Source organism: Macrobrachium rosenbergii, chromosome 54, assembly GCF_040412425.1.
Source record: "Macrobrachium rosenbergii isolate ZJJX-2024 chromosome 54, ASM4041242v1, whole genome shotgun sequence".
Taxonomy (NCBI): domain Eukaryota; kingdom Metazoa; phylum Arthropoda; class Malacostraca; order Decapoda; family Palaemonidae; genus Macrobrachium; species Macrobrachium rosenbergii.
In genome coordinates, this window is record NC_089794.1 from 44,067,621 (window position 1) to 44,092,515 (window position 24,895).

The 24,895-nt window shown below is 36.9% G+C and overlaps 1 protein-coding gene across 1 annotated transcript; it reads left to right on the forward strand.

Moving 5' to 3' along the window:
* Window positions 1–10,532: 10,532 nt before the first annotated feature.
* On the forward strand, window positions 10,533–21,626 carry LOC136835044 (putative serine protease K12H4.7). Its single transcript, XM_067098165.1, is given in 10 exon segments — window positions 10,533–10,826; window positions 12,621–12,802; window positions 13,439–13,595; window positions 13,597–13,672; window positions 14,947–15,082; window positions 16,946–17,116; window positions 17,718–17,836; window positions 18,191–18,323; window positions 19,559–19,728; window positions 21,351–21,626. Coding segments are annotated over 10 exon segments (1,467 nt in total). The 5' UTR covers window positions 10,533–10,613; the 3' UTR covers window positions 21,461–21,626.
* The last annotated feature ends 3,269 nt before the right edge of the window (window positions 21,627–24,895 follow it).

Sequence of the window (24,895 nt, forward strand, 5' to 3'; positions counted from 1 at the left end):
CTTGTCCCAAACCATGTATCCTTACACTCGTTGATTTTCTTTTATATCCCAATCGCACCTTTCCAATTCACTAACTACTGTACTACTCACTAACGACACTTGTGCTCCCCCTGTCTACCAAACTACAATATTTATTCTGATCCACCACTACATTCGTTACTAATTTACCTTTCGCTTCATGCATACACACTCTCACGGCTACATTCACCTGCTTAGCTTCCTCACAACCATCCTCATCGCATTCATCTTCAACGATATCCTCAACCCCTACCCCTTATTCCCTCAGTTTCCCCACAATCACCTTTGGGGCGCCAAAATATTATGTGGCGGGATTTTAAAACACAAAAAACAGTACACAACACTCACCTGGTCCTCGGTTGCTGGAAGATGGAGTAAGGCGTCCACGGTCATAACACAGCACACAAAACAACATAAACCCGACCAAAACAGAAAAACACACGACTCACGAACATACAGCAACAAGAACAGCACACTAACAAGGAAAACCAACAACTCTCAAAAAAAACACACAAAAAAACTGTCCAAAACCAAACGACAGACCAGCACTAGCTCTGACTCAAGACTCCTTCAAAACCCGAAAAATCCTCACATATATTCCACAGACAGACAGCGCCGTAAACAAACTAACGACCTCATCCCTCTTCCAACAACCAAAGCACTCACTAACGACAATTACACTCTCTCTCTCTCTCTCTCTCTCTCTCTCTCTCTCTCTCTCTCTCTCTCACAAAACGTTGGGAAATGCTAAATAAAAACAAATTTATTCATCCCTCTATATTTCTCCCCCCTTTTAGCATTTCCCAACCAACACCTTTCACACCTCTTTCAAATCGCCTTACATTGGGATGCTCACTAGCAGGTTCTCTAGATCGCGTTCGCGGGCACATAATCATTCTCTCAGAATCATTCTCTCTTCTAGCAACATTCAAACTCACATCTTCTCCTCCATTCTCTCTCAGATTCACGCTATCTTCTTCACTATTACCACTCTCAATTTCATCCACAATCTCATCTATACCCTCTAACTCGTTCCCAAATACCTCCCCAATTCTTCAACTAACCCATCCCATTCGCTCATTGACCTTTCCAATTCTTGCAACGATTCATTCCATGCTTTCAATCACTCGTATATTACTGCTACGCTCTCTTACTCTTACACTTTCGCTCACCTCCAACCGTTCACTAACCCCTACACGTTCAGTCAACTCAGTTATATCAAACCCGCATATGCTATACGTTCTATCCATACCATCCCATTCATCCGTATTACACGCTTTATCACTCATTTCCACTTTGGCACTCACACCCCTATCACACAACTTACGACCATTCAGTTTACTTACGTTCTTCCCTTTCTTACGTTTTTTACCATACTCTATCAAAACAAATTGCTGATCCTCCATACACAAGCTCTCATGCATACTTGGTTCACCCACATTCGATTTCAACCATTTATACACCCCATTCTCTCTCACATATTCCGGTACATCCTTCCATCTACGCAATTGGTTGTGATGCGCTCGCATTTCTCTCACACTACCATCTACACATACTTCCCCTACAACATAACTAAGCCCACTGGGACCAACTTCCAACACTTCATACGGACCCTCAAATTTTTCACGCCTTTATTTACATTCAACCGCCCTTTCTCGATTACTTCTTTCAACACTTTCTCACCCACCTTGTAACTTTCAAACCTTTCATGCGCCTTCTTCCATACCTCCCTATCATTCTCAGATAGACCCAATCTCAGTCTCACTATCTTTTCAAAATTTAACACATACTTACCTTTGAGACATACCAATACCCTTATGCACAGTGGCGTTGTATACCCACAACGCTCGCCCAACGTTTACATCCCAATCATTATCACATTCACTCATCATACGTAATATCTCTGTCAACGTTCTCACCGTTCGTTCCATTGGAATCCATTCGCACTGGGCATATACGACGTAGAGTACACATGTTCTATGCCCCAATCACGCAACATTTGCTCAAACTCCCATCCAACAAATTCAGGCCCATTGTCACTCAACATTCGCGTCGGCTTGCACACACACATTTGGCAACATCACTTGACCCACCATTCTCGCTACAGTCTCACTCTTTTTGTTCCGAATCGCTACCGCATATGCAAACTTACTCAAATGATCTACCATTACAACCATTTCCACATGTCCTCTAGCAGTCACAGGCAACGACACACAATCAATCACAACCATCTCAAATAACTCTTTCATCTGCAATCGCAACACAGGTGGATTCGCATGCACACTTTGATACTTACCCTTCTGACAGTCCGCACATCGTAATCGCTACATCCGCACAAATTTTACTCAATCCAGGCACATACAATCTCTCTCTCATACATTCCCATAATTTATTTTTCCCCAGATGCCCAAACCTATTATGCCCAATAAACACATACCCACGGCTGCGTCTTCCAAAATACTGGCACATACACTTCCCCATCCCATATTCCTTCCTGATGCAAAAAATAAACTATACCTTTACATACAACAAATCTCTTAGCACTTCATATACACTTCTAACTCAGACAGCCAACTTCTACTCTTACACCCCTAACACACACTCTCTTAACATATTTATTTTCATGCACTGATTTTGCATCTGCTTAATTTCCTCTTCACTCAACAAATCATTTTTCACTCCTTGCAATATCTACCATACCTACAAAACTAGTTTTAGACACATCCCCTCCTTTAACCTTCGTTATTTCCCTGCCACCCTTTCCTAAAATTCCCCTCCCGACATCCACACTTATATCATGCATTCTCATAAAATCAATTCCTAATAAAAACATGTTGGCATATCATTCTCATCCATGACTACAAAATTATGTATTATTTCAAATCCCCTAACTGAATTTTTAATTGTACCTCCTCCATACTAACACACTCCCTTGTCCCAAACCATGTATCCTTACACTCGTTGATTTTCTTTTTATATCCCAATCGCACCTTTCAATTCACTAACTACTGTACTACTCACTAACGACACTTGTGCTCCCGTGTCTTCCAAACTACAATATTTATTCTGATCCACCACTACATTCGTTACTAATTTACCTTTCGCTTCATGCATACACACTCTCACGGCTACATTCACCTGCTTAGCTTCCTCACAACCATCCTCATCGCATTCATCTTCAACGATATCCTCAACCCTACCCCTTATTCCTCAGTTTCCCCACAATCACCTTTGGGGCGCCAAATATTATGTGGCGGGATTTTAAAACACAAAAAACAGTACACAACACTCACCCTGGTCCTCGGTTGCTGGAAGATGGAGTAAGGCGTCCACGGTCGCCAACACAGCACACAAAAAAACACAAACCCAACCAAAACAGAAAAACACACGACTCACGAACATACAGCAACAAGAACAGCACACTAACAAGGAAAACCAACAACTCTCAAAAAGCACACAAAAAACTGTCCAAAACCAAACGACCACCAGTACTAGCTCTGACTCAAGACTGCCCTCAAAAAAAAAAAAAACCTCACATATATTCCACAGACAGACAGCGCCGTAAACAAACTAACGACCTCATCCCTCTTCCAACAACCGAAGCACTCACTAACGACAATTACACACTCTCTCTCTCTCTCTCTCTCTCTCTCTCTCTCTCTCTCTCTCTCACAAAACGTTGGGAAATGCTAAATAAAAACAAATTTATTCATCCCTCTATATTTCTCCCCCTTTTAGCATTTCCCAACCAACACCTTTCACACCTCTTTCAAATCGCCTTTACACAACACCCACGGATGCTCACTAGCAGGTTCTCTAGATCGCGTTCGCGGGCACGCAATCATTCTCTCAGAATCATTCTCTCTTCTAGCAACATTCAAACTCACATCTTCTCCTCCATTCTCTCTCAGATTCACGCTATCTTCTTCACTATTACCACTCTCAATTTCATCCACAATCTCATCTATACCCTCTAACTCGTTCCCAAATACCTCCCCCAATTCTTCAACTAACCCATCCCATTCGCTCATTGACCTTTCCAATTCTTGCAACGATTCATTCATGCTTTCAATCACTCGTATATTACTGCTACGCTCTCTTACTCTTACACTTTCGCTCACCTCCAACCGTTCACTAACCCCTACACGTTCAGTCAACTCAGTTATATCAAACCCGCATATGCTATACGTTCTATCCATACCATCCCATTCATCCGTATTACACGCTTTATCACTCATTTCCACTTTGGCACTCACACCCTATCACACAACTTACGACCATTCAGTTTACTTACGTTCTTCCCTTTCTTACGTTTTTACCATACTCTATCAAAACAAATTGCTGATCCTCCATACACAAGCTCTCATGCATACTTGGTTCACCCACATTCGATTTCAACCATTTATACACCCCATTCTCTCTCACATATTCCGGTACATCCTTCCATCTACGCAATTGGTTGTGATGCGCTCGCATTTCTCTCACACTACCATCTACACATACTTCCCCTACAACATAACTAAGCCCACTGGGACCAACTTCCAACACTTCATACGGACCCTCAAATTTTTCACGCACTTTATTTACATTCAACCGCCCTTTCTCGATTACTTCTTTCAACACTTTCTCGCCCACCTTGTAACTTTCAAACCTTTCATGCGCCTTCTTCCATACCTCCTATCATTCTCAGATAGACCCAATCTCGGTCTCACTATCTTTTCAAAATTTAACACATACTTACACGGAGACATACCAATACCCTTATGCACAGTGGCGTTGTATACCCACAACGCTCGCCCAACGTTTACATCCCAATCATTATCACATTCACTCATCATACGTAATATCTCTGTCAACGTTCTCACCGTTCGTTCCGCCAATCCATTCGCACTGGGCATATACGACGTAGAGTACACATGTTCTATGCCCCAATCACGCAACATTTGCTCAAACTCCCATCCAACAAATTCAGGCCCATTGTCACTCAACATTCGCGTCGGCTTGCACACACACATTGGCAACATCACTTGACCCACCATTCTCGCTACAGTCTCACTCTTTTTGTTCCGAATCGCTACCGCATATGCAAACTTACTCAAATGATCTACCATTACAACCATTTCCACATGTCCTCTAGCAGTCACAGGCAACGACACACAATCAATCACAACCATCTCAAATAACTCTTTCATCTGCAATCGCAACACAGGTGGATTCGCATGCACACTTTGATACTTACCCTTCTGACAGTCCGCACACGTAATCGCTACATCCGCACAAATTTTACTCAATCCAGGCACATACAATCTCTCTCTCATACATTCCCATAATTTATTTTTCCCCAGATGCCCAAACCTATTATGCACCAATAAACACATACCCACGGCTGCGTCTTCCGAAAATACTGGCACATACACTTCCCCATCCCATATTCCTTCCTGATGCAAAAAATAAACTATACCTTTACATACAACAAATCTCTTAGCACTTCGCTTATACACTGATTCTAACTCAGACGGCCAACTTCCTACTCTTACACCCCTAACACACACTCTCTTAACATATTTATTTTCATGCACTGATTTTGCATCTGCTAATTTCCTCTTCACTCAACAAATCATTTTCACTCCTTGCAATATCTACCATACCTACAAAACTAGTTTTAGACACATCCCCTCCTTTAACCTTCGTTATTTCCCTGCCACCCTTTCCTAAATTCCCCTCCCGACATCCACACTTATATCATGCATTCTCATAAAATCAATTCCTAATAAAAAACATCTTGGCATATCATTCTCATCCATGACTACAAAATTATGTATTATTTCAAATCCCTAACTGAATTTTTAATTGTACCTCCTCCCATACTAACACACTCCCTTGTCCCAAACCATGTATCCTTACACTCGTTGATTTTCTTTTATATCCCAATCGCACCTTTCCAATTCACTAACTACTGTACTACTCACTAACGACACTTGTGCTCCCGTGTCTACCAAACTACAATATTTATTCTGATCCACCACTACATTCGTTACTAATTTACCTTTCGCTTCATGCATACACACTCTCACGGCTACATTCACCTGCTTAGCTTCCTCACAACCATCCTCATCGCATTCATCTTCAACGATATCCTCAACCCTACCCCTTATTCCCTCAGTTTCCCCACAATCACCTTTGGGGCGCCAAATATTATGTGGCGGGATTTTAAAACACAAAAAACAGTACACAACACTCACCCTGGTCCTCGGTTGCTGGAAGATGGAGTAAGGCGTCCACGGTCGCCAACACAGCACACAAAACAACATAAACCCGACCAAAACAGAAAAACACACGACTCACGAACATACAGCAACAAGAACAGCACACTAACAAGGAAAAACCAACAACTCTCAAAAAGCACACAAAAAAACTGTCCAGGACCAAACGACAGACCAGCACTAGCTCTGACTCAAGACTCCTTCAAAACCCGAAAAATCCTCACATATATTCCACAGACAGACAGCGCCGTAAACAAACTAACGACCTCATCCCTCTTCCAACAACCGAAGCACTCACTAACGACAATTACACTCTCTCTCTCTCTCTCTCTCTCTCTCTCACAAAACGTTGGGAAATGCTAAATAAAAACAAATTTATTCATCCCTCTATAAAGTTTAGCAAATACCATTGTTAACAGAATGATAAAATGAAATGCGCCCTACTTAGATCCATATTAGTGTCACTATATCCTGTGAATCTCCATGACAAAAGCGAAAGTTCAAAACGTAAAGTAAACTTGCAGACTTTTAGAAGCATTGTGTTAAAATATGCTCTTGACTTGCCGAAAGTGAGGACCAGGAAAAAAATTCACACGCAATTTGCATGACATCTAAAAATATTTCTGCATGCTTACTTGAAATTTTGGAATTCGATTAACCTGTTTTTTTTTGTCCTGCATTTACCTACCTGCAAAGCACTGTGGGTTAAAACTCTTGATAAAAGAAACACTTGAAAATTCCCCTTTAAATTGCTAATTTTTTTTTAAAAATTATCTTGCACAATTATTATGATTGTTAAGCTATAAAAATCAGCATTTTGTGTTTGAACTATTTTGCAAGTAATACTCTACCCTGAATTTTAGCACAAAATGGTGGATGTTACGTCTATTCTTGAGTAACATCCTTCTTGTGGTCAGGTCGGCAACTTGACCTCGTTCTGATACTCAGGATGCTGGTTCAAATCCTGCGATGGACATCAAAATTACTTCATAGTCTTGCATTTGGATCTAAGGCTTTGTAGTGACAAGCTTATCCAGAAAGTGTGTAGAATTTCAAAAGTTAAGATGGCATTGTGGTTATTACAATTACGAACGTATCTGGCAAACAGTGACTAGTAGATTCTATATATATTTTTTTTTTAAGTTTTCCATGATTGAGAAATATGAAACTTTGTCCACATATGCAAGGAATTCTTCATTATATAAATTCTTACTTACACCAAAAGTTTCGAGATTTTTTGATTTCTGTTCCCTATAATGCAAATATTTCCGCCTCCATTTCTTTTTCTGTGGTTTATACAATCAAAGTTAAGATAATTTATGTTTCCCTAAATTTAGGAGGTATTAAGTTGTAAAGAGTTTGACATAGGACCCCACTTCCCGGGTTATTACCGGTTAGCAAATGTTTACCTTACATGTTCCTTTTCTATTACTATCCACTGTGGCAATATAAACAGCGAAGTCCTCAGAAACTTTATTCACACAAGGATCCCTTCAGCCAATGGACTAAATGTTATAAGTTCCAATAATTCTGGCCGTGCAACAATCAATTATTGGAAGCTTACTCTTCTTGCAAAAAAAAAAAATTGTAATGCAATTGGCATACTTATAAAAAAAACGGCACCCAAACTATTCCATAAGGTATCATCGGAACTAAAAAGGGACGAAAGCTTGCAAAAATGCAAATAGGAATTAAAGACATATTTTTTTAAAGAGATGTGCCTAGAAGAAAAAGCTATTCTAAGAAACTAAAACTAAGATCGAAGAGCATGAAAAGAGATAACACGGCCGAAAGAAGACCTTCCAAATATTGACTTAGATGAAGATAAAGATGACATACACCTGTTTCTTTGGACGCTTCGTTTGAGGGTTGTTTGAAGTTAAATAAAACCCGCTAACTACAGTTAACGACCTTTATCCTTCCCGTCTCAGTCTTAACTGTGTCTTGGATATGACATGATACCTTAGCAGTTCCCTGTTATGATAGTCCTCATAATAAATGGCGAACAAACCGGAAATCACTAATCTTATTCGAAACTGTTTTGTAGTTTGTTAAAACGGACTTCACATTGCAAGTCTGTGCTTAGTTTTCTTGTACATTTTATCAGTACTTCCCAGAGACGACAGAGGGAACATAAGTTGGAAATTCCGAACTTTGTGGTGATTTTACAGTGTAATCGAGCCTTTGTTCGGTTTTCAGAAGTCCAAGCACTTTTACACATGTTCGAGATCTCAGTCCACTTCAGATTCTGGGAAACATGTCAGTTGATGGTGTGTAGCGGCTTTGTAATTCTCTGTCTGACGTTCAAAACCTTATGCTTACTTAATCTGCTATCTGAGTACTATTTGAGAGAAGAAGTGAAGGAGAAATTGTCACATTTATCATCTTTTAAAAAGAAAGTGTCAAATGTTTTAACTCAGGAGAAAAATAATTTTCATCGTAGTAAAGTGCTGATGAGACCAGTAATTGGTTCTTCCTATTGATCAGTTCTGAACAAAACTGCGAAATTGTAGTTATCAAATAGAAATAAATGAAACCACACTAGACATTTTGAATTAAAAATATTAGTAAATTTGGTCGGATAAGTGTTCCGAATAACTGAATATTGAAACTACAGTTTATAAGTATTTGTAGGTACCTATGTAAGTCACTGAAATTCAGCGTTTCGCTTCGATACGATCGCTCTCCTTGTTTCGACCAGAATTTTTTTTTTAATGTTTTTTCTCTTACCTTAAGTAGAATGCATTCCTTTCTTCGACGAGTCTACTCATAAGCCTTCCTCTTATCAATTTTTAACTGAAAACTCAGAGGCCTTCATTATCTGAAACCCTCTATTTTTGTTTCTGCAGGTACTGATTTGGACAGTTCCCCATTTCAAGAAGCAGTGTCTGGGAGGTGAAAGAAAAAAATCAGGTACATAAAGGCGTTGCTTTCACAAGAAAATGCCTATCGAAGAAAGCATATGATGCACACACACACACACACACATACACTCGCAAGAAAGAGAGAGAGAGAGAGAGAGAGAGAGAGAGAGAGAGAGAGAGAGAGAGAGAGGTATGGGGTTCCCAGAATAAGTGAGAATGGAGAACCTTGTAAAAATGTATTTGCAAAGAGGCTTCGTTGTTGGAAGTAACGGTTTCTGAAGTGTTCTAGGGAAAGAGAAAACAATGATGAAAAGGATTTATTGAATTGCTTTTGTACAAATACGGAAAGAAAGAGTTAACTGATGTAATGAAGGGAGGAGTGTGGCTGGAAGTATATCTTATTATTTGTTAGACACAGTAGCCAAAATAGATATGAGTTCAAGTTGGAGAGAATGAAGTGGAAATGTGGCCGTAAAATTAATGAAGATAACTAAGTTTGATAAGGAGGTGAGAAGAGTATATGAGGAGAAAAGTTATGAAAAATGGGCAAGGGTTAAGAAAGCGAAGGGAAAAAGCAGACGAGGAACATGTGGGTGTAGTTAAGTATGAAAAGGGATTAAAAAGGGTTACTGTGGAACCAAAGATTAGTACTATGTTTGAAAAGACTGATGAGCCAGTTCTCCTTTAAAGAATTAAAGTGTGGCTGTTGAATGAAAATGAATGAAAAATGGGCGAAGCTGTTGAGTTGAACCTTTTGTTTAGTATAGGTGGTTAGGAAGAATTGAAAGGTTGAGGAATGCAGAGATGCGTAGAAGTGGTAAAGGGGTTAGAAGAGTGCAATGATGGACAAAATGGTTACTGATAGTTAGGCCATGAGGAAAGAATGGAGGGCGATGTGTGTGTATATATATATAGTATATATATATATATATATATATATATATATATATATATATATATATATATATATATATATATATGTATATGTGTGTGTGTATACAAATATATATATATATGTATATATATATTTTTATATATAATAAATACACACACACACACACACACATATATATATATATATATATATATATATATATATATATATATATATATATATATATATATATATATATATTCATATATTAACTTATCACTTAAAGAATGAGCTACGTGAAGTTTTCATTTTTTTTTTAAACAGGCTACTGTTTATTAATATCCAATATCCAGTGCATCAGTAGCCATGGTAGGTAAACATCTTCACATTATTATTCCTGCAACCACGAAAACAATTTCCTTATCAGTTTCAGAGCAGTCTTTGTTCCCACGTTCAGTAAAACAATAAGAAAAAACGTCAACGCCTCTATGATAAAAAGTTGTTCGAAGGGATTCAAAGCCGCCTTCAGTCTATGAAAATCTGTCGTAGCTCTAAGGTCTTGGAGTCTAAGCCGTAGGCTACCGTAAGCCAACAATGAAGCTATGCCTGGCTGCAGTTACGGTTCTCCTGCTGGGGATCATAACGCCCAGGGCGTCTTCCCTCAAACCTAGATTCAGAAACGGAAGAAGCAGGAATGGATTTCTCCCTCCTCCGCCAGTACCTGAAGGAATCATTCCACCTGGAGATCAGTGGTTTACGCAACATGTGGATCACTTTAATCCCACCGATACTAGGACTTGGTCGCAGGTGAGTTGATGTAGATTTCAGAGTCCCTTCTTAAATGTAAACGAAATTTCGGTCGTAGACCTTCACAGGTAGTCAAGAAAATTGGACGTAAAATAACTCTTTTCTTTGCTGACTGAAAGTGTCAGAAAAATGGTGAAAAGATGATACAACGAATTATTCTTCATTCTCTGAAAGGCCAAATGTTGTCATTTTTTTATATATATAATTTACGGAATCAAATGGACCAAGCTGGAAATGACTGCTGTATATACTGAGATTTCTAAATAAATTAAGAAAAGTAAAAATATTTTTTGGAAAAAAAAAAGTAGAACCAAACATTTCAGAACCATTAAGAGAAAGGATACCGGAAATTGCGCTGATACCAGGGCCACTGGCGCCAGAATTGAATGATGTACATGCGCTGTCATTTGTGGTTACTGTATTATCTCAGGAGTTTTAAGTTAGTTCCTAAATGCTTGATAGTGACCACGTAAAGAATATTCTCCAAACTTATGCTTTACCATAACCCTTTTTACCATGGCCTAATGTCACTTTAGGCCTAAGTTCCGAGGCTAAAGAGTATATACCTACAGACTGTGATTTTCTAAATACTTCTTTATTGATTGATTTATTTATTTCAATCTGGTATTAATTATATAAAATCAGATTTCTCTTTTGTTATTAAGGTGTTATTTATTTACTGAGCTTCACTGCATTTTTTATATTTATTGAGTCTATATACTTTATATATATATATATATATATATATATATATATATATATATATATATATATATATATATATATATATATATATATGTATATGTATATATATACAGATATAAATATATATATATATATATATATATATATATAAATATCTATAAATATCTATATATATACATATAAATATACATATATATGTATGTATATAGACTTGGTAAATATGAAAAAATACAGTGAAGTTCAGTGTAAATAACACCAAATAACAAAAAGAGAGATCTAATTTTATATAATTAAGTCCAGATTGAAATATATAAATCAATCGATAAAGGAGTATATACTTATATATGTATGTGCATATATATACATATATATATATATATATATATATATATATATATATATATATATATATATATATATATATATATATATATATTAGAATTTCATCTCCTTTATTCTTCTTTGATTAAAATATTTTATTCTTTTTTCACATATGAACATTCTATTCCTGAAAGCTTATTTTACAAGTTTAAGGTCTTTATAGTTTTTGTAATATAATAATAATAATAATAATAATAATAATAATAATAATAATAATAATAATAATAATAATAATAATAATAATAATAACAGTAATGCAGATGAGCAATTAATGCTAAGAGTTTCTCACTTCTTGACCATTAATTTATCAATTCCGTTACTGAGTGTCGATTTATTTTTTTTCCTGGAGCCTTGTCTATGTGAGGGAAATACCTTTATATATACAGTGTATATATATATATATATATATATATATATATATATATATATATATATATATATATATATATATTTATATATATATAAAACATATATATAAATATATACAGTATATACTGTATATATACTATACATATATATAAACAGTATATACTATATATATGATATACTGTATATATATAAATTATGTCTGTGCGCTTTTGTGCATGTGAAAGTGTGACTACTTACGTATTGGTGTGTATATGTTTGTTTGAGCACGCATAATGATTCCAGTATGCAATTAGAATAGAACAAAAAAAGTAATTCTCTGAATTTTTTCCGGTTTTGTAGAAATACTACACCAACTTCGAGTTCTACGTGGAAGGAGGGCCTGTTTTCCTGATGATTGGAGGCGAGGGTCCCGCCTCTCTTGGCTGGATGTACTCCGGGTCTTGGTACGACAACGCAAAGCAGCTGAACGCGGCTCTCTTCCAAGTCGAGCATCGGTATTACGGGGACAGCCACCCTACAGAGTAAGTTGGGATTAAAATGAAAAGAGATATTAATTTGTTGATCTATCTGTTTTTCTAAGATCTCCTCTTTCTGTATTTCCCCTTGGCCCTCTGTTACTTCTTTCGAATGAACACCATATTCTTTGTAAGCTTGAATTTCAAGTCAGTGGCCCTTAAGAGCTTGTTCCATATGAATTGGGTTCATCTTCTGAATAATAATAATATTAGTAATAGTTTCAGGAAATAGTTTAGGACATGGAAAAAGCTAAGTGATGCAAGAGAATGGGCTTCAGACGAATAATCAAAGACATGCTTTTCATATTGATATATTGAAAAAGGAAACATCGTCCCTTTTTTGGCAAAGTGTCGAATACGCATTTTTTCAATTATTTTAGTTATCTGCATCGACGGTGATATTATCATTGTCTTCTTGGTTCAGCAGAGTATCAAGTCTATTTCTCTCACCATTCAGGATACATGGTGAGAGAGACGTTCTTGTTGCTTAGCTGAGACAGGAAGTCAATGATAAAATCACCAACGATGCAGATAACGGAAAAAACTAAAAAAAAAAAGGCATACTCGACGCTTTACCAAAACTAGGGACGACAAATTTCTCTGAATAGAAATGTAAAAGTTATGAGACGTCCTGTTCTACAGAGATATGTCCTCAGACAATCTAGCTTATCTGAGCAGCGAGCAGGCTCTGGCTGACCTTGCAACGTTCACCGTAGCAATGCAAGAAGAGTTGGGACTGCAAAATAACAAGTGGATTGTCTTTGGAGGTTCTTACTCTGGGTCCCTGGCCGCCTGGTACTCGTCTCAAATATCCCCATCTGGCTCATGGAGCAGTTGCCACAAGCGCGCCCATGATAGCCAAAGTGGATTTCAGAGGTAAGCAAACGTCGTTGTTGACAGTATTTCAAGGATGACGATTCTTATGTTTCGAGAATTCACAGACTAAGCTCCTGTACATTTAATCAAGTTTGGCGATAAGTATTTCTTTAGATTAAATATCATGTGGTTCTAAAGCTTTAAAATCAAAACACTTTGATTTTAAAATATTTACATTTTAACTCTAAGGATTCCATAGGAAAAATCAAATCTTCATACTTGAGGCATGTGAAAAAACAATGGCTCTCAGTTATCAGAAATAAACTCCATTTGGTAATCTGACTTTCGAAGGAAACTCAATTCTTTATTGATATTTATAATATAGACTCCTTATCAGTGTACTCTTAGTCATTATCAGTCCCTAACCGAGAAAGTCGGTTGGAAAGGGAATAATTTTTCCCTCCCTCTCTGTCCGTTCGTCAGTGTCTGCCACACTTGTCTGGGTAGAGCTCACCACACATAGGTCTAAATCAGTGGTTCTTAACCTGTTTATTACCACGCCCCTTCTAAGAGGTGGTCCTTCCCTCCACGACCCTCTTGCATCTATGAGTAAAATTCCTTCCCAGATGTAAATGAAAATGGCAAAAAAAAAAAAAAAAAAAAAGAGAAGGGGTTTCGAGGGACAGAGAAGGAGGTATATAATTACAAAACTTGGTAATTCCGAGTCTAACTAGAGAAGTAGACTATAAGAAACTAACGTTATAAGGCGATACGTTTGCATTTTTCATAAACTTCTGAACATTAGTTCCTCACTCTTCTTAAGAGAATAACGAACATAAATAGAGAAGTTTTTATTTTTCCCTAGGTCTCGCGCCTCCCTGGAAATTGCTGCCCCCCCCCCCCTCCCAGGTTTAGAACCACTGGTCTAAATGGACTGAGTACTTTCCAGTTTTTTTTTTTTTTTAAGTCAGGTATGTCTTAGGGCAAGGTAAAATCAGGGCGCGAAAAACCACAGGATTTTTATCAAACTCATTTTGTCAGGAGGATATCAGAGTTCATTGCCTTTTATAAGAACCATAATGGTATATTCACCATCATTTTTCATCATCCACAACGCTCTTAGAGAAAGATTCAGGGGTCCATAAGGAATACATATTCCTTGAGCAGTACTGTCAGGAGGATTGTTCTTATGTAGCACTGCACCTGCTTTAGCCCAACCTTCTCCACAAACAAAAAATAACCCTAGCAAAGACAGGTCCAAAATGACAGATGTTATACAGAAAAATACCAAATCCTAACTAACAGTTCTCTCAAACCCTTTTTGGTGCGAGCAGAGTACATGGAGGTGGTCAGAAATTCACTGGCAACAGCGAGCGAGGACTGCAACGTCGCCATAAAAGAAGCGAATGCGGAAATGGAGAAACAGCTCGCAGACCCCGTTGGGTGGGGCGCTCTCAGCGAGAGATTCAGGTACACCCGAATATAAATGGATTCAGACACTGATTACCAGACAGACGTTAAGTGCTCTCTCTCAGGTTAAAATTAGTTAACTTTTTATTATCTGTGGGTATTCCAGGTTACTAAAATTCAAATAAATTTCTAGGCTGGTCATTAACTAACGATTCCAGTGACTCAACACTCAAATGCATTCATTTAATGATTCCCGTTTAATTAGTCATGAATGAAAACGTAGATGAACTTGTTGGCTCATTATTATTGCTTGAATCTAGCAAAGCTAAAATAGATTTAATTCATGGGTTAATTATCGATGAAAAATTTAAATGAAGTCGCTTCTAAATTAGTCATTAGGTTGATCACCAAAGAATGACTCAGGTACAAGCAACGAAAGCTAATTCATCGATAAAGTATCAGTGGCGATTCAAAAAAGCCTAAGTTTAAAACCCCGTAGAGAGGTAGTGCCGTCAGTGCTCTTCATACGGTGCACTGCAGGCATTGTATGAAGAGTCTTTGACGGCATCCCTTTTCCTCTCTAGGGGTTTTAAACTCTTTTTTGAATCGCCACTGATACCTTTATCGATCAATTAGCTCTTGCTTGTACCTAGTCTTACTTTCCATCAACCTCTGACTAATTTAATTGTTTCATTTGAATTTTTCATCGATAATTAACCCAGGAATTTTCTATTAGCTTTGTAATTCATGCAATGATAAAGCCAACAAGTTCATCTACGTTTTCATTAATGACTAATTAACCGGGAATTTAAATGAATAACATTTGAGTGGTTGAGTCACTGGAAATTAATGACCCGTAAAATAAGTCTTCCTTTTGGGCCAGCCCTCTCTAGGAGAGCTGTTAATCAGCTCAGTGGTTTGGTTAAACTAGGGTATACTTTTTTTCTGCTCTCAGTTTTCCTTTCGGCGGTAAATTACCTCATAGGTCCCAGTGCTTGGCTTTCTGCCAAAATTAGATATTCCATTCCATTCCTAAATTCAAAATTAACTCAATACCCGGCTAACAAGGGACAATTCAATTAAACACAGGCAACTGTATCAGTCGGTTAATCAAAGAAATGAATGTAATCGGAAATTCGTCATCGGCAGACAATTAAATATAAATAAATATAATTTATATACAGCCTGATAAAACACCAATCAATTCACAGAGACTCATACTGATCAGTTTACTCATTAATCAACAACCAATTCGAGTAACTTACTCTAATCATCGTACTAATTGTCAATCAGATGCAATCAAGATATACATCTGTTTATGAACTGATCATCAACGCGAAATTTATATAGATTAGCACGCGAATTGTTTGATAGATTATTTATCATTACAAACTTTGCAGAAACACAAATTACAACACATGTTGAATAGATAAATCACTTCGGTATAGTTTACTTTAATATATTTTCCCAAAGGCTCTTGTCCTACCCTGAGAATTTAGCGTAGTTTAATTTCCAGTCATTACTTTCATATTACAATTATTATCTATGTATTACTTTAATAAAAAAAAAATTTTTGGAGAGAGAGACAAAGAACATTTCAAACTTTTATTTCAATACTAGATTACTAATTATAGTCTCTGATTGAATCCTGACGAGAGGAGATAAGGTCAAATAAATCATATCCATGCTGAAGTGACCATATAAGAATTAAGAACGACAAATTGTTATTAATCATAATATTAAGGGGAAAAATGCAAGATGTGATTCACAGAAAATTCATTAAACACTAACCAAAAGTTTAATTCATCAGCGTCAATCATAAATTCTACCCAGACATTTTTCCTCTTTTATGACTGGATTAAAGAAATGTAGCAACTTCCAGCCTGGAGAAGTTCTTAGATATTCCAAATGTTATCTCCATAGACTATGTTCCCCGCTGGATGCTTCCATCCCAGACGACGTGTCACTTTTCTTCGAGACGTTGGCTGATAACTTCGCTTACGTCGTCCAGTACAACAACGAAGTGGGATCTGTGAACATAGACTCCGTTTGTGCCGTCATGCAAGACGAGTCCTTAGGCGACCCTCTGGACAGGTAAAACTACTGTTCATTTCTGCATCGTTTCACCTGGATTAATAATGTCCTCTTAGTCATCTTCTGTCGTGTAGAATGCTCATTTGGCGCAATAGAAATATCTTCAGTAATCCTTCGTCTAAGTTCGTCATAAAAACAAATTTTACTAACATTTTGATGTCATTAGTGTACAAATTGCTTTTGAACGAGTGCGAAAGCCATCTTGTTTGTCTAGAATTCTTATATGGTAAATAATCTAACTCTGATTTCATCCTTAAATGTATACTGCATTGCAGCTCACATAGTTTTCCGTTGAAGAATTTTAAACTGTCGTAGTGAAAGATTCTGTTGCAAAGATGAATAATACGAAACATAGAAGAAAGCCTGTGCATGTTGAAGGTAGCAATTTAATTTTCAAATCAATGGCATTTATAATGAATTTTTTTTTTACAGATCCAAAACAAAAGTTGCATTTAGAGCAAAGCATAACTATAATGGAAGTACCCAATTTGAACTTAGATAAAAACATTATCAAGGTTGATCTTGATGCCCCAAACTGACAGCACATTGTTAATATTCAATAACATGCTTTACAAGAGTTCTGTAAATTTCTGTTTCACAGATACCAAGAGGTCAACACTGTACTCCTTGACTTGTTCGGGGAGTCTTGTTTGGAACACCGGTACGACATGATGGTGGAGGCGATGCAGAAAACCAAATGGGAGGAAAACCTGGATGGAGGTGAGTCTCGCTTCATTCCGGTAACGAAATCCTCTTCATCTGCCTATTTACAACTGTTCTTTGAAAAGTATATAAACTGATATTTACATTTATTTATGGTCTGGAGTGATGTTCTTGATACCACGAAGGGTAATGTGACTTGTGTGCATTGAAGTAATATCTATGAAATGAAGAAAAACTTAATTTAAGGCTGTTTGAACACTAGGAATCAGTTCAGTAATGTTATTGTTTGATCATCCGTAACTTGATGGAATAAGGTGTCTGTTACCTCCTATGCATTTATTACTATTATTTATCTACCAAGTGTCCTTTCCATCTGTCCTCAACTCCGCTGACTGCATTTCTTCACACAAGGTCGCGCCTGGGTCTACCAAACCTGCACGGAGTTCGGTTGGTACCAAAGCTCCGACTCTGATGAACAGCCGTTTGCTCACCAGTTTCCCCTGGACTTTTTCATCGAGATGTGCCAGGATATCTATGGGACGAAGTAAGATCAGAAGTGAAATATTTTCTTGAGTGTAAAACCCCAAATCCCTCAGAGGGCACTAAGGTACGCATCGTAAAGACAGTCATTATTCAAGATATAGAGATTAATTGGCAGTAATCTTAATATCTCCCATTTTTTATAATACATCTTGTTGAGAGCCAATCCAACGACTTTCAACTGTTTTTAGTTTTTCTCTTAATTGTCTTTCAGTCTCTACTTGAGGCTTTAGGAACTTTAATGGGACATTACTGTCCTTGATTCTCTTGTTTCTTTCATAAAACCTGATATCAGATATAATAAACATACATACATACATACATATATCATATATATATATATATATATATATATATATATATATATATATAGTATATATTTATATACATATATATATATATATATATATATATATATATATATATATATATATATATATATATATATGTATGTATATATATACATATATATATATGTATTACATATACATATATATATATATATATATATATATATATATATATATATATATATATATATATATATATATATAAATATATATATATATATATATAATTTATATATATATATATATATATATATATATATATATATATTGAAAGAAAATTACTGAAACAATGATCCTTTTTACATAGCTTTGCAATGAGCTCTCATTATTGGGTTTTTCCACTCATTCCTAAACAATATATGCTGGTCATCCGTCCAAAGCTAAATTTCTGTTAATTGTAATGCACGACTTACAGTTTCAATCGTGCATCTTTCCCTTAGTTTGCTTTGGTAAAGGCACCTTTTATGAAACATTATCAAGCATTGCTAATAAATGTCAATAAATAACATCAACTATTATAACAAAGGAAAATCTCATTTTAATTGTACATTGCAAAAATAAAGTGTTATGTATGCTGAAAAAGTAACAGAAAAAATTATCTCCCTAGAACGTAATTAACTGAACTCAAATTTTTCACGACGTCAACCAAGTGAAACGTCATTCATTAGAGTTTTGACAACTATAGATATTTCCATAACAAAAACAAAATCAAGGCAATGATTTCATCTGGAAATCATTTCATTGAAATAAAATAAGTAGAACTCTGAATCCAGTAACAATTATATCGTAGCATTTTCTACAGCTTAAACAGTTTATCACAGGGGCCACACCCAATACACAAAAGGAAGACTGCTTCCGAGATATAATATGTATCCTGTGTCGTCAACAGCTTCACGAGGGAGGTGTTGTACGAGGGCGTGGCCAGGACGAACGCGATATACGGAGGCCTCCGTCCAGAAGTGACTCGCGTTGTGTTTCCCAACGGTTCCATCGACCCTTGGCACGCCGTCAGCATTCTCTCAGACCTAAGCAGTGAGGCGCGTGCCATATACATCAATGGTAAGAACGCATTCTTTTCTCATCTTTAAACGGTCAGTCAGGAAAGTCCAATACGCACTTCAAAGAGGTTGACAGTCAGGTTATTGTATTAGACATACTCCTTGTGAAAGGTCATGCCTTTGGGATTAGTACGCTAGTCTCATGCAGTGACGGACTGGCCAGGTTGCCAGCTTGCCCACAATGGCCCCTTACACATGAGACCATGGAAAATTTCATTACTGAACAAATTCCCTTCTAAATGTAAAATTATATATATATAAATATATATATATATATATATATATATATATATATATATATTATATATATATATATATATATATATATATATATATATATATATATATATATATATATATATATATATATACATACATTATATATATAATATTGTATCTATATATTGTGCCTGAGGGTTGGAGTGGGTCCCCTTTTGTCAACTGGAAACCGCAATTTTTAGACCCTGTCCGCCACTAGTCTCATGAATCGGTCTCGCTCGCTTATCGTTGTACTGACCAGACCTAACGCTGCTTGATTCTCCTTATCGGGGTATAACGGACGTGTTACAGATATCTTATAAAAATTAAATGATTAAAAGACCAGCAAAACAGAGAAGTACCGGGTTTTTATCGTTATCGGAATAAGTTTTCAGATTGCTATAAAAGCTCTCTTCCCTTAGAGAGAGAGAGAGAGAGAGAGAGAGAGAGAGAGAGAGAGAGAGTTTCCTGAAAATTCTAAGTAAAATTCCTCCTAGTCTTCTTTAATCTCATAAATCAACTAAAGAGATAGTTTTCGCTTTAGCAGAAAAAAAAAGAAAATATTCAAATTTATGCCTATCAGTTGAGTCTTATCTACTTCGTTTTCCCCTTTAAATGCTTTGAAACAGGTCACACGAAGGGCTACACAGAAAAATATCTATAGCTTCTAAATAAAACTGACATTTTTTTCTCTTTAGCTTGCTAATGTCATCCCTAATGCTTGTTGACAAACTTGTTCATATACTCAAAGACCAGCCTCAAGGCCTGGAATGTTTGCTCTTCATTTTTTACATATAAACAGTTACTACTTACGATGTAAGTGATATTGTTGTTGTACTTTCGCCTTCATCAAGCCTTCAACCAAACGATTTTGGAACTGGTTGATCTAGTTTTTTTTTCATAAACAGAAATTCTCTCACGAATTTCCGCGAAATTTAGACAACTTTTTCGTAATCAGCAGGAACCTGTTGCCAGAAGAGATGAACCCGTCTTTTTTTAAAGTTTGTTGGTTTTTCGGGTGTTTCCTTACGCTTCTTCGACATTTGAAAAACATCCGTATGCGGCACAACCTCTTTGCGTTTTTATTGTCGCTCAGAACATCTGATTTAAAATTTAAATCTATAGTGATAAATATGCCAAAAACAAAAATAAATTATTGTCACTGACCACTTCACTGTTCAGAATGGCCTGAGTGCTACTGCAACATTAGGACTAGGTATTTACCTTCCTGCCAAGAACTGAGGACATTCTGACGTCACGACCTCAACTGCGCGGGAAAGATCTATAATTTTGGTTCGCGGTTATGTAGACCTGCATTGGACCTGTTATTCTGTAGAAGTTGCTAAGCCTCATCTTTACCTGCAGGGACCGCTCATTGTGCCGACATGTACTCGCCCTCACCTGGAGATCCACCAGAGCTGGACAAAGCCCGTGAGGAGATCTTCAACCTTGTTCAGACATGGCTGAGCAACTAGCAATTGTAACAAATTTGGTGGCCAGGACCACAAACTGAGTCTGCAATTGTTAAATACTTAACAAAAGACGATGTAAAAGCTCCAACGTACTTTCCTCATTCTGCTAAAAGTCAAACATTTCTGGTTTCACTTTTTTCTCATGGAACTAAATAAACAAATAAATGATGCCCTTTTTTTTTACAGGAAAATCACTTTGGTCAACACTGTTCTTGAAAATCCTAGTCATTCGGCCTTAATAGGCAGTATCTAAATGAACTGCACAAAATGCCATGTGTAGGAAGATCTGTCTTTAATTCTCTGCATTTGAAGATATATCTCGTCTTCGCTGTGACGCCAAGTATCCCATTTTTACCTTATCTCTTTCTTGCTTCTAAAAGGGTCCATCTGTTGGAGTAAGGTTGTTTAGATTTAACCCTAAAAGGGAAGACAACAAAACCTTCGGTGTCTCTCACTGCATATTGCATTTAATGAAGGGTGACTGTTGAATAAAATATAAGGGACATGACCTAAGAATAAACTACACAAAACTTCCTGGAAGGAAATTTTATACCAAGAAAATACTTTAAATGCAAAGGCACGTCTGGATTAATACTACCTTGTATAAAGACACAGCTAGAAGGAAAGAAGAAGGATCAGCCCAAGATGGAAAACTGGTAGATACACCAAGCCATGCTTATCTCTGGCACACTACGTGGTAGGAAGCCTACGTCTAATGTGACTTCAGTTAGCTGTTGACAGATAAATATTGCAAGAATTAGATACTGACTTTACTTTGGCAACGGAACAGAACGCTTGGAATAAGGTTTTTTCTTTTTAGTAAACAAAGGATGACAGTATAGCTTTTCATGTTCAGAAGTGAAAATATGTATGGAACTGATAACATACAAATACAGCAATGATTGGTATCAGATCAGTCCTTCATAACTGGGGAAATGGTACATGTTAGCAATATATCAGCTTTCTATAAATGGGCTGTAGCCCACTTTCACTTTGTGCCTCTTGCCTGTCTCTCTAGTCGAACTAAAAAGTAGACTGAGGAGAACATTGCAAGAGAGAGAGATCATTTGAAATGAAAGGAGGATAAGTCTGCACCTACCTGGAGCTTTTCGTGTGTTCCATTTTGCTCTGTTCATATATCAGGCTCAACACGGAAGTTATTTTCGATATTACTTGATCAAAATGCACCCTTAGTTGTCTGTTCGGTGTACAGGGCCAAAGCATCTTGTAACAGCATCGTAAATTTGATTAAACAGAGGCCAGTTACTTCGCTTAAACAGCTAAGAAACCAGTAACGTGGTTTAAACAGCTCACATCATTCAAAAACAATTCTCTTGAGGAGTTGGACTTGTTCCCCTGCAGCGATATGTGTGTGGTAAGGTGTAAATTACAAAAATCACGTGTTATGTTGCAAATTATTGTCACATCCTGGTTGTTGAATGTGTCCTTCAACAAAGAACAAGCAATTGAAGACGTTCTGTGTAGGTGATGGTTATTCAAGTTCTTGAACATTTAATAAACCTAAAAATAGAATGAAACATATTATTTATGACATTAGGCATTTAATAACCAGAAAACTCATCGAGGGTGCTTTGATACTCCTGGCATCTACTTTTACCCAAAATTCAATTCACCGTGGCCTCCTAACACAGACCTTGCTTTTATTATCACTGCCCCCAGTCACTAAACTTTTCTCAGTTCTATCATATGCTTACTTTTTTTTTTTTAGGTTCAAGCATGTCACATAGAGGTCTTCGTGCATTTCTTAAACAACTGTTCGATAATAAACATTTGAGCCACATTCTCACTCAAACGCACGCACGCACACAAAATCAACTGGTCGCAATCCTCAGAACCATGTAATGCCAGTAGCAATAATGGTCTCTTCAGTTTTCGATTTTCTCAGTGTAGATTACTTATAATACTACAGAGGACAATCACCTCCATACTTTCCCTGTATTGTTATTTGTTTGTAGCTTTGAATTGTTGGCCTTTTTTAACACAATCCAAACCATATTTCCAACACCTATTGGTCAATAAGACACGCTGAGTTAAATAACCACTAGAAAAGGTATCTCTAACTATACCTAACCTTAACTCGTCCTTTTGAGGAATATAAATCTGTTCATACATTCGCAAGGGTATAATGGAACATGTAACCTAATACCATTATTCAGTCCAGGCCCACAGAAAGCAAGAAAAGGGAAAGAAACTATGAATATTGCTAAAACCTCCATACTTGATGAAAACCTCAAGAACTGCAATTCCATACCAAAAACTGTAACGTTAACTTCCACTTCAAATGCTAAGATTTGCAGCATGGGTTCCTCCTGGCCAAGAGGTAATGAGGGACTTCACTTACACCTCACTAGCTCCACAGCTTTGCATTTCACTCCAGAAGAGTTTTGCAAAATTGCGACATATTCCTCTGACCAGAAACTGAGGTCTTTGAATGTAATGCCTTTTAAGCTTTGCGTAAAGACTTGCTCCACAGAAATGGTATAGTTAACCATAATGACACTTTACAGTCGCCTTCCCGCCTAGACCTCAGCCTCCACGTTTTACAGTAGTCGTTCGAAGGGATGTGTCCTACAATCCAGAGAACCTACAACGAAAGCTGATGAACAGAAGAAAAACGTTATGTTAGTGATTCGTGAGATTCCAGTAGAATATACAAATTTACTCGTAGAAATTCCCAACAGAACAGAGTTACGAGTTGCAAAAAATTAGATCAAAGGGAAAGTGAAAAAATAAAATTTTGCCCGATGAAAAGGGAAAAATCGCTTAAATCATGACAGAAGATATCCCAGATGATGAGAAAGAAGAGGATGTCATAGAAAAAGAAAAGATAAGACCCCCTAGTGAAAAGATAGGGTAAAAATTAAAAGGACTTCGAAAGTGTTTCTACACTGAAATATAAAGCCTAAGGAATGAACATTACACCATAAAATGCTCTGGTTACCTGAAAAAGGGAGGGCCCTACGCCATTTGTCAAGTGTTTTCACTCTTGGGTCCACAACCCATCACCAAGAACTTACCTGCACTGCGCTACATGACATAGTCCACTGTATGATGGAGTTCTGTCTAAACTAGTCCATACAGTAGCAATATCTCAGTATCATTGCTTGCTACTTAACAGCAAGCCATCTCAGGCTGACCTGATCTGCAGATACATGCTTCCATAAGAATTTGCATCTTTATGGAGATGTTTATTTTTCCACTGCTCTTATTATTTTTTTTATTATCAGTATGATATCTAGTGATATGGTTTCTTAATTATGTCTGTTTTATTCAAGGATGTATTTTAACATAACTCCCATTAATAACCCTGCCGCATGACAAGGGGAACACTTGTTAATGTAAGAGCGACAGACTTGCCTCTTAGGATGACGACACGGCATTCTTTTTGGAACAAAGAAGTTCTACTTGGAGGGAAAG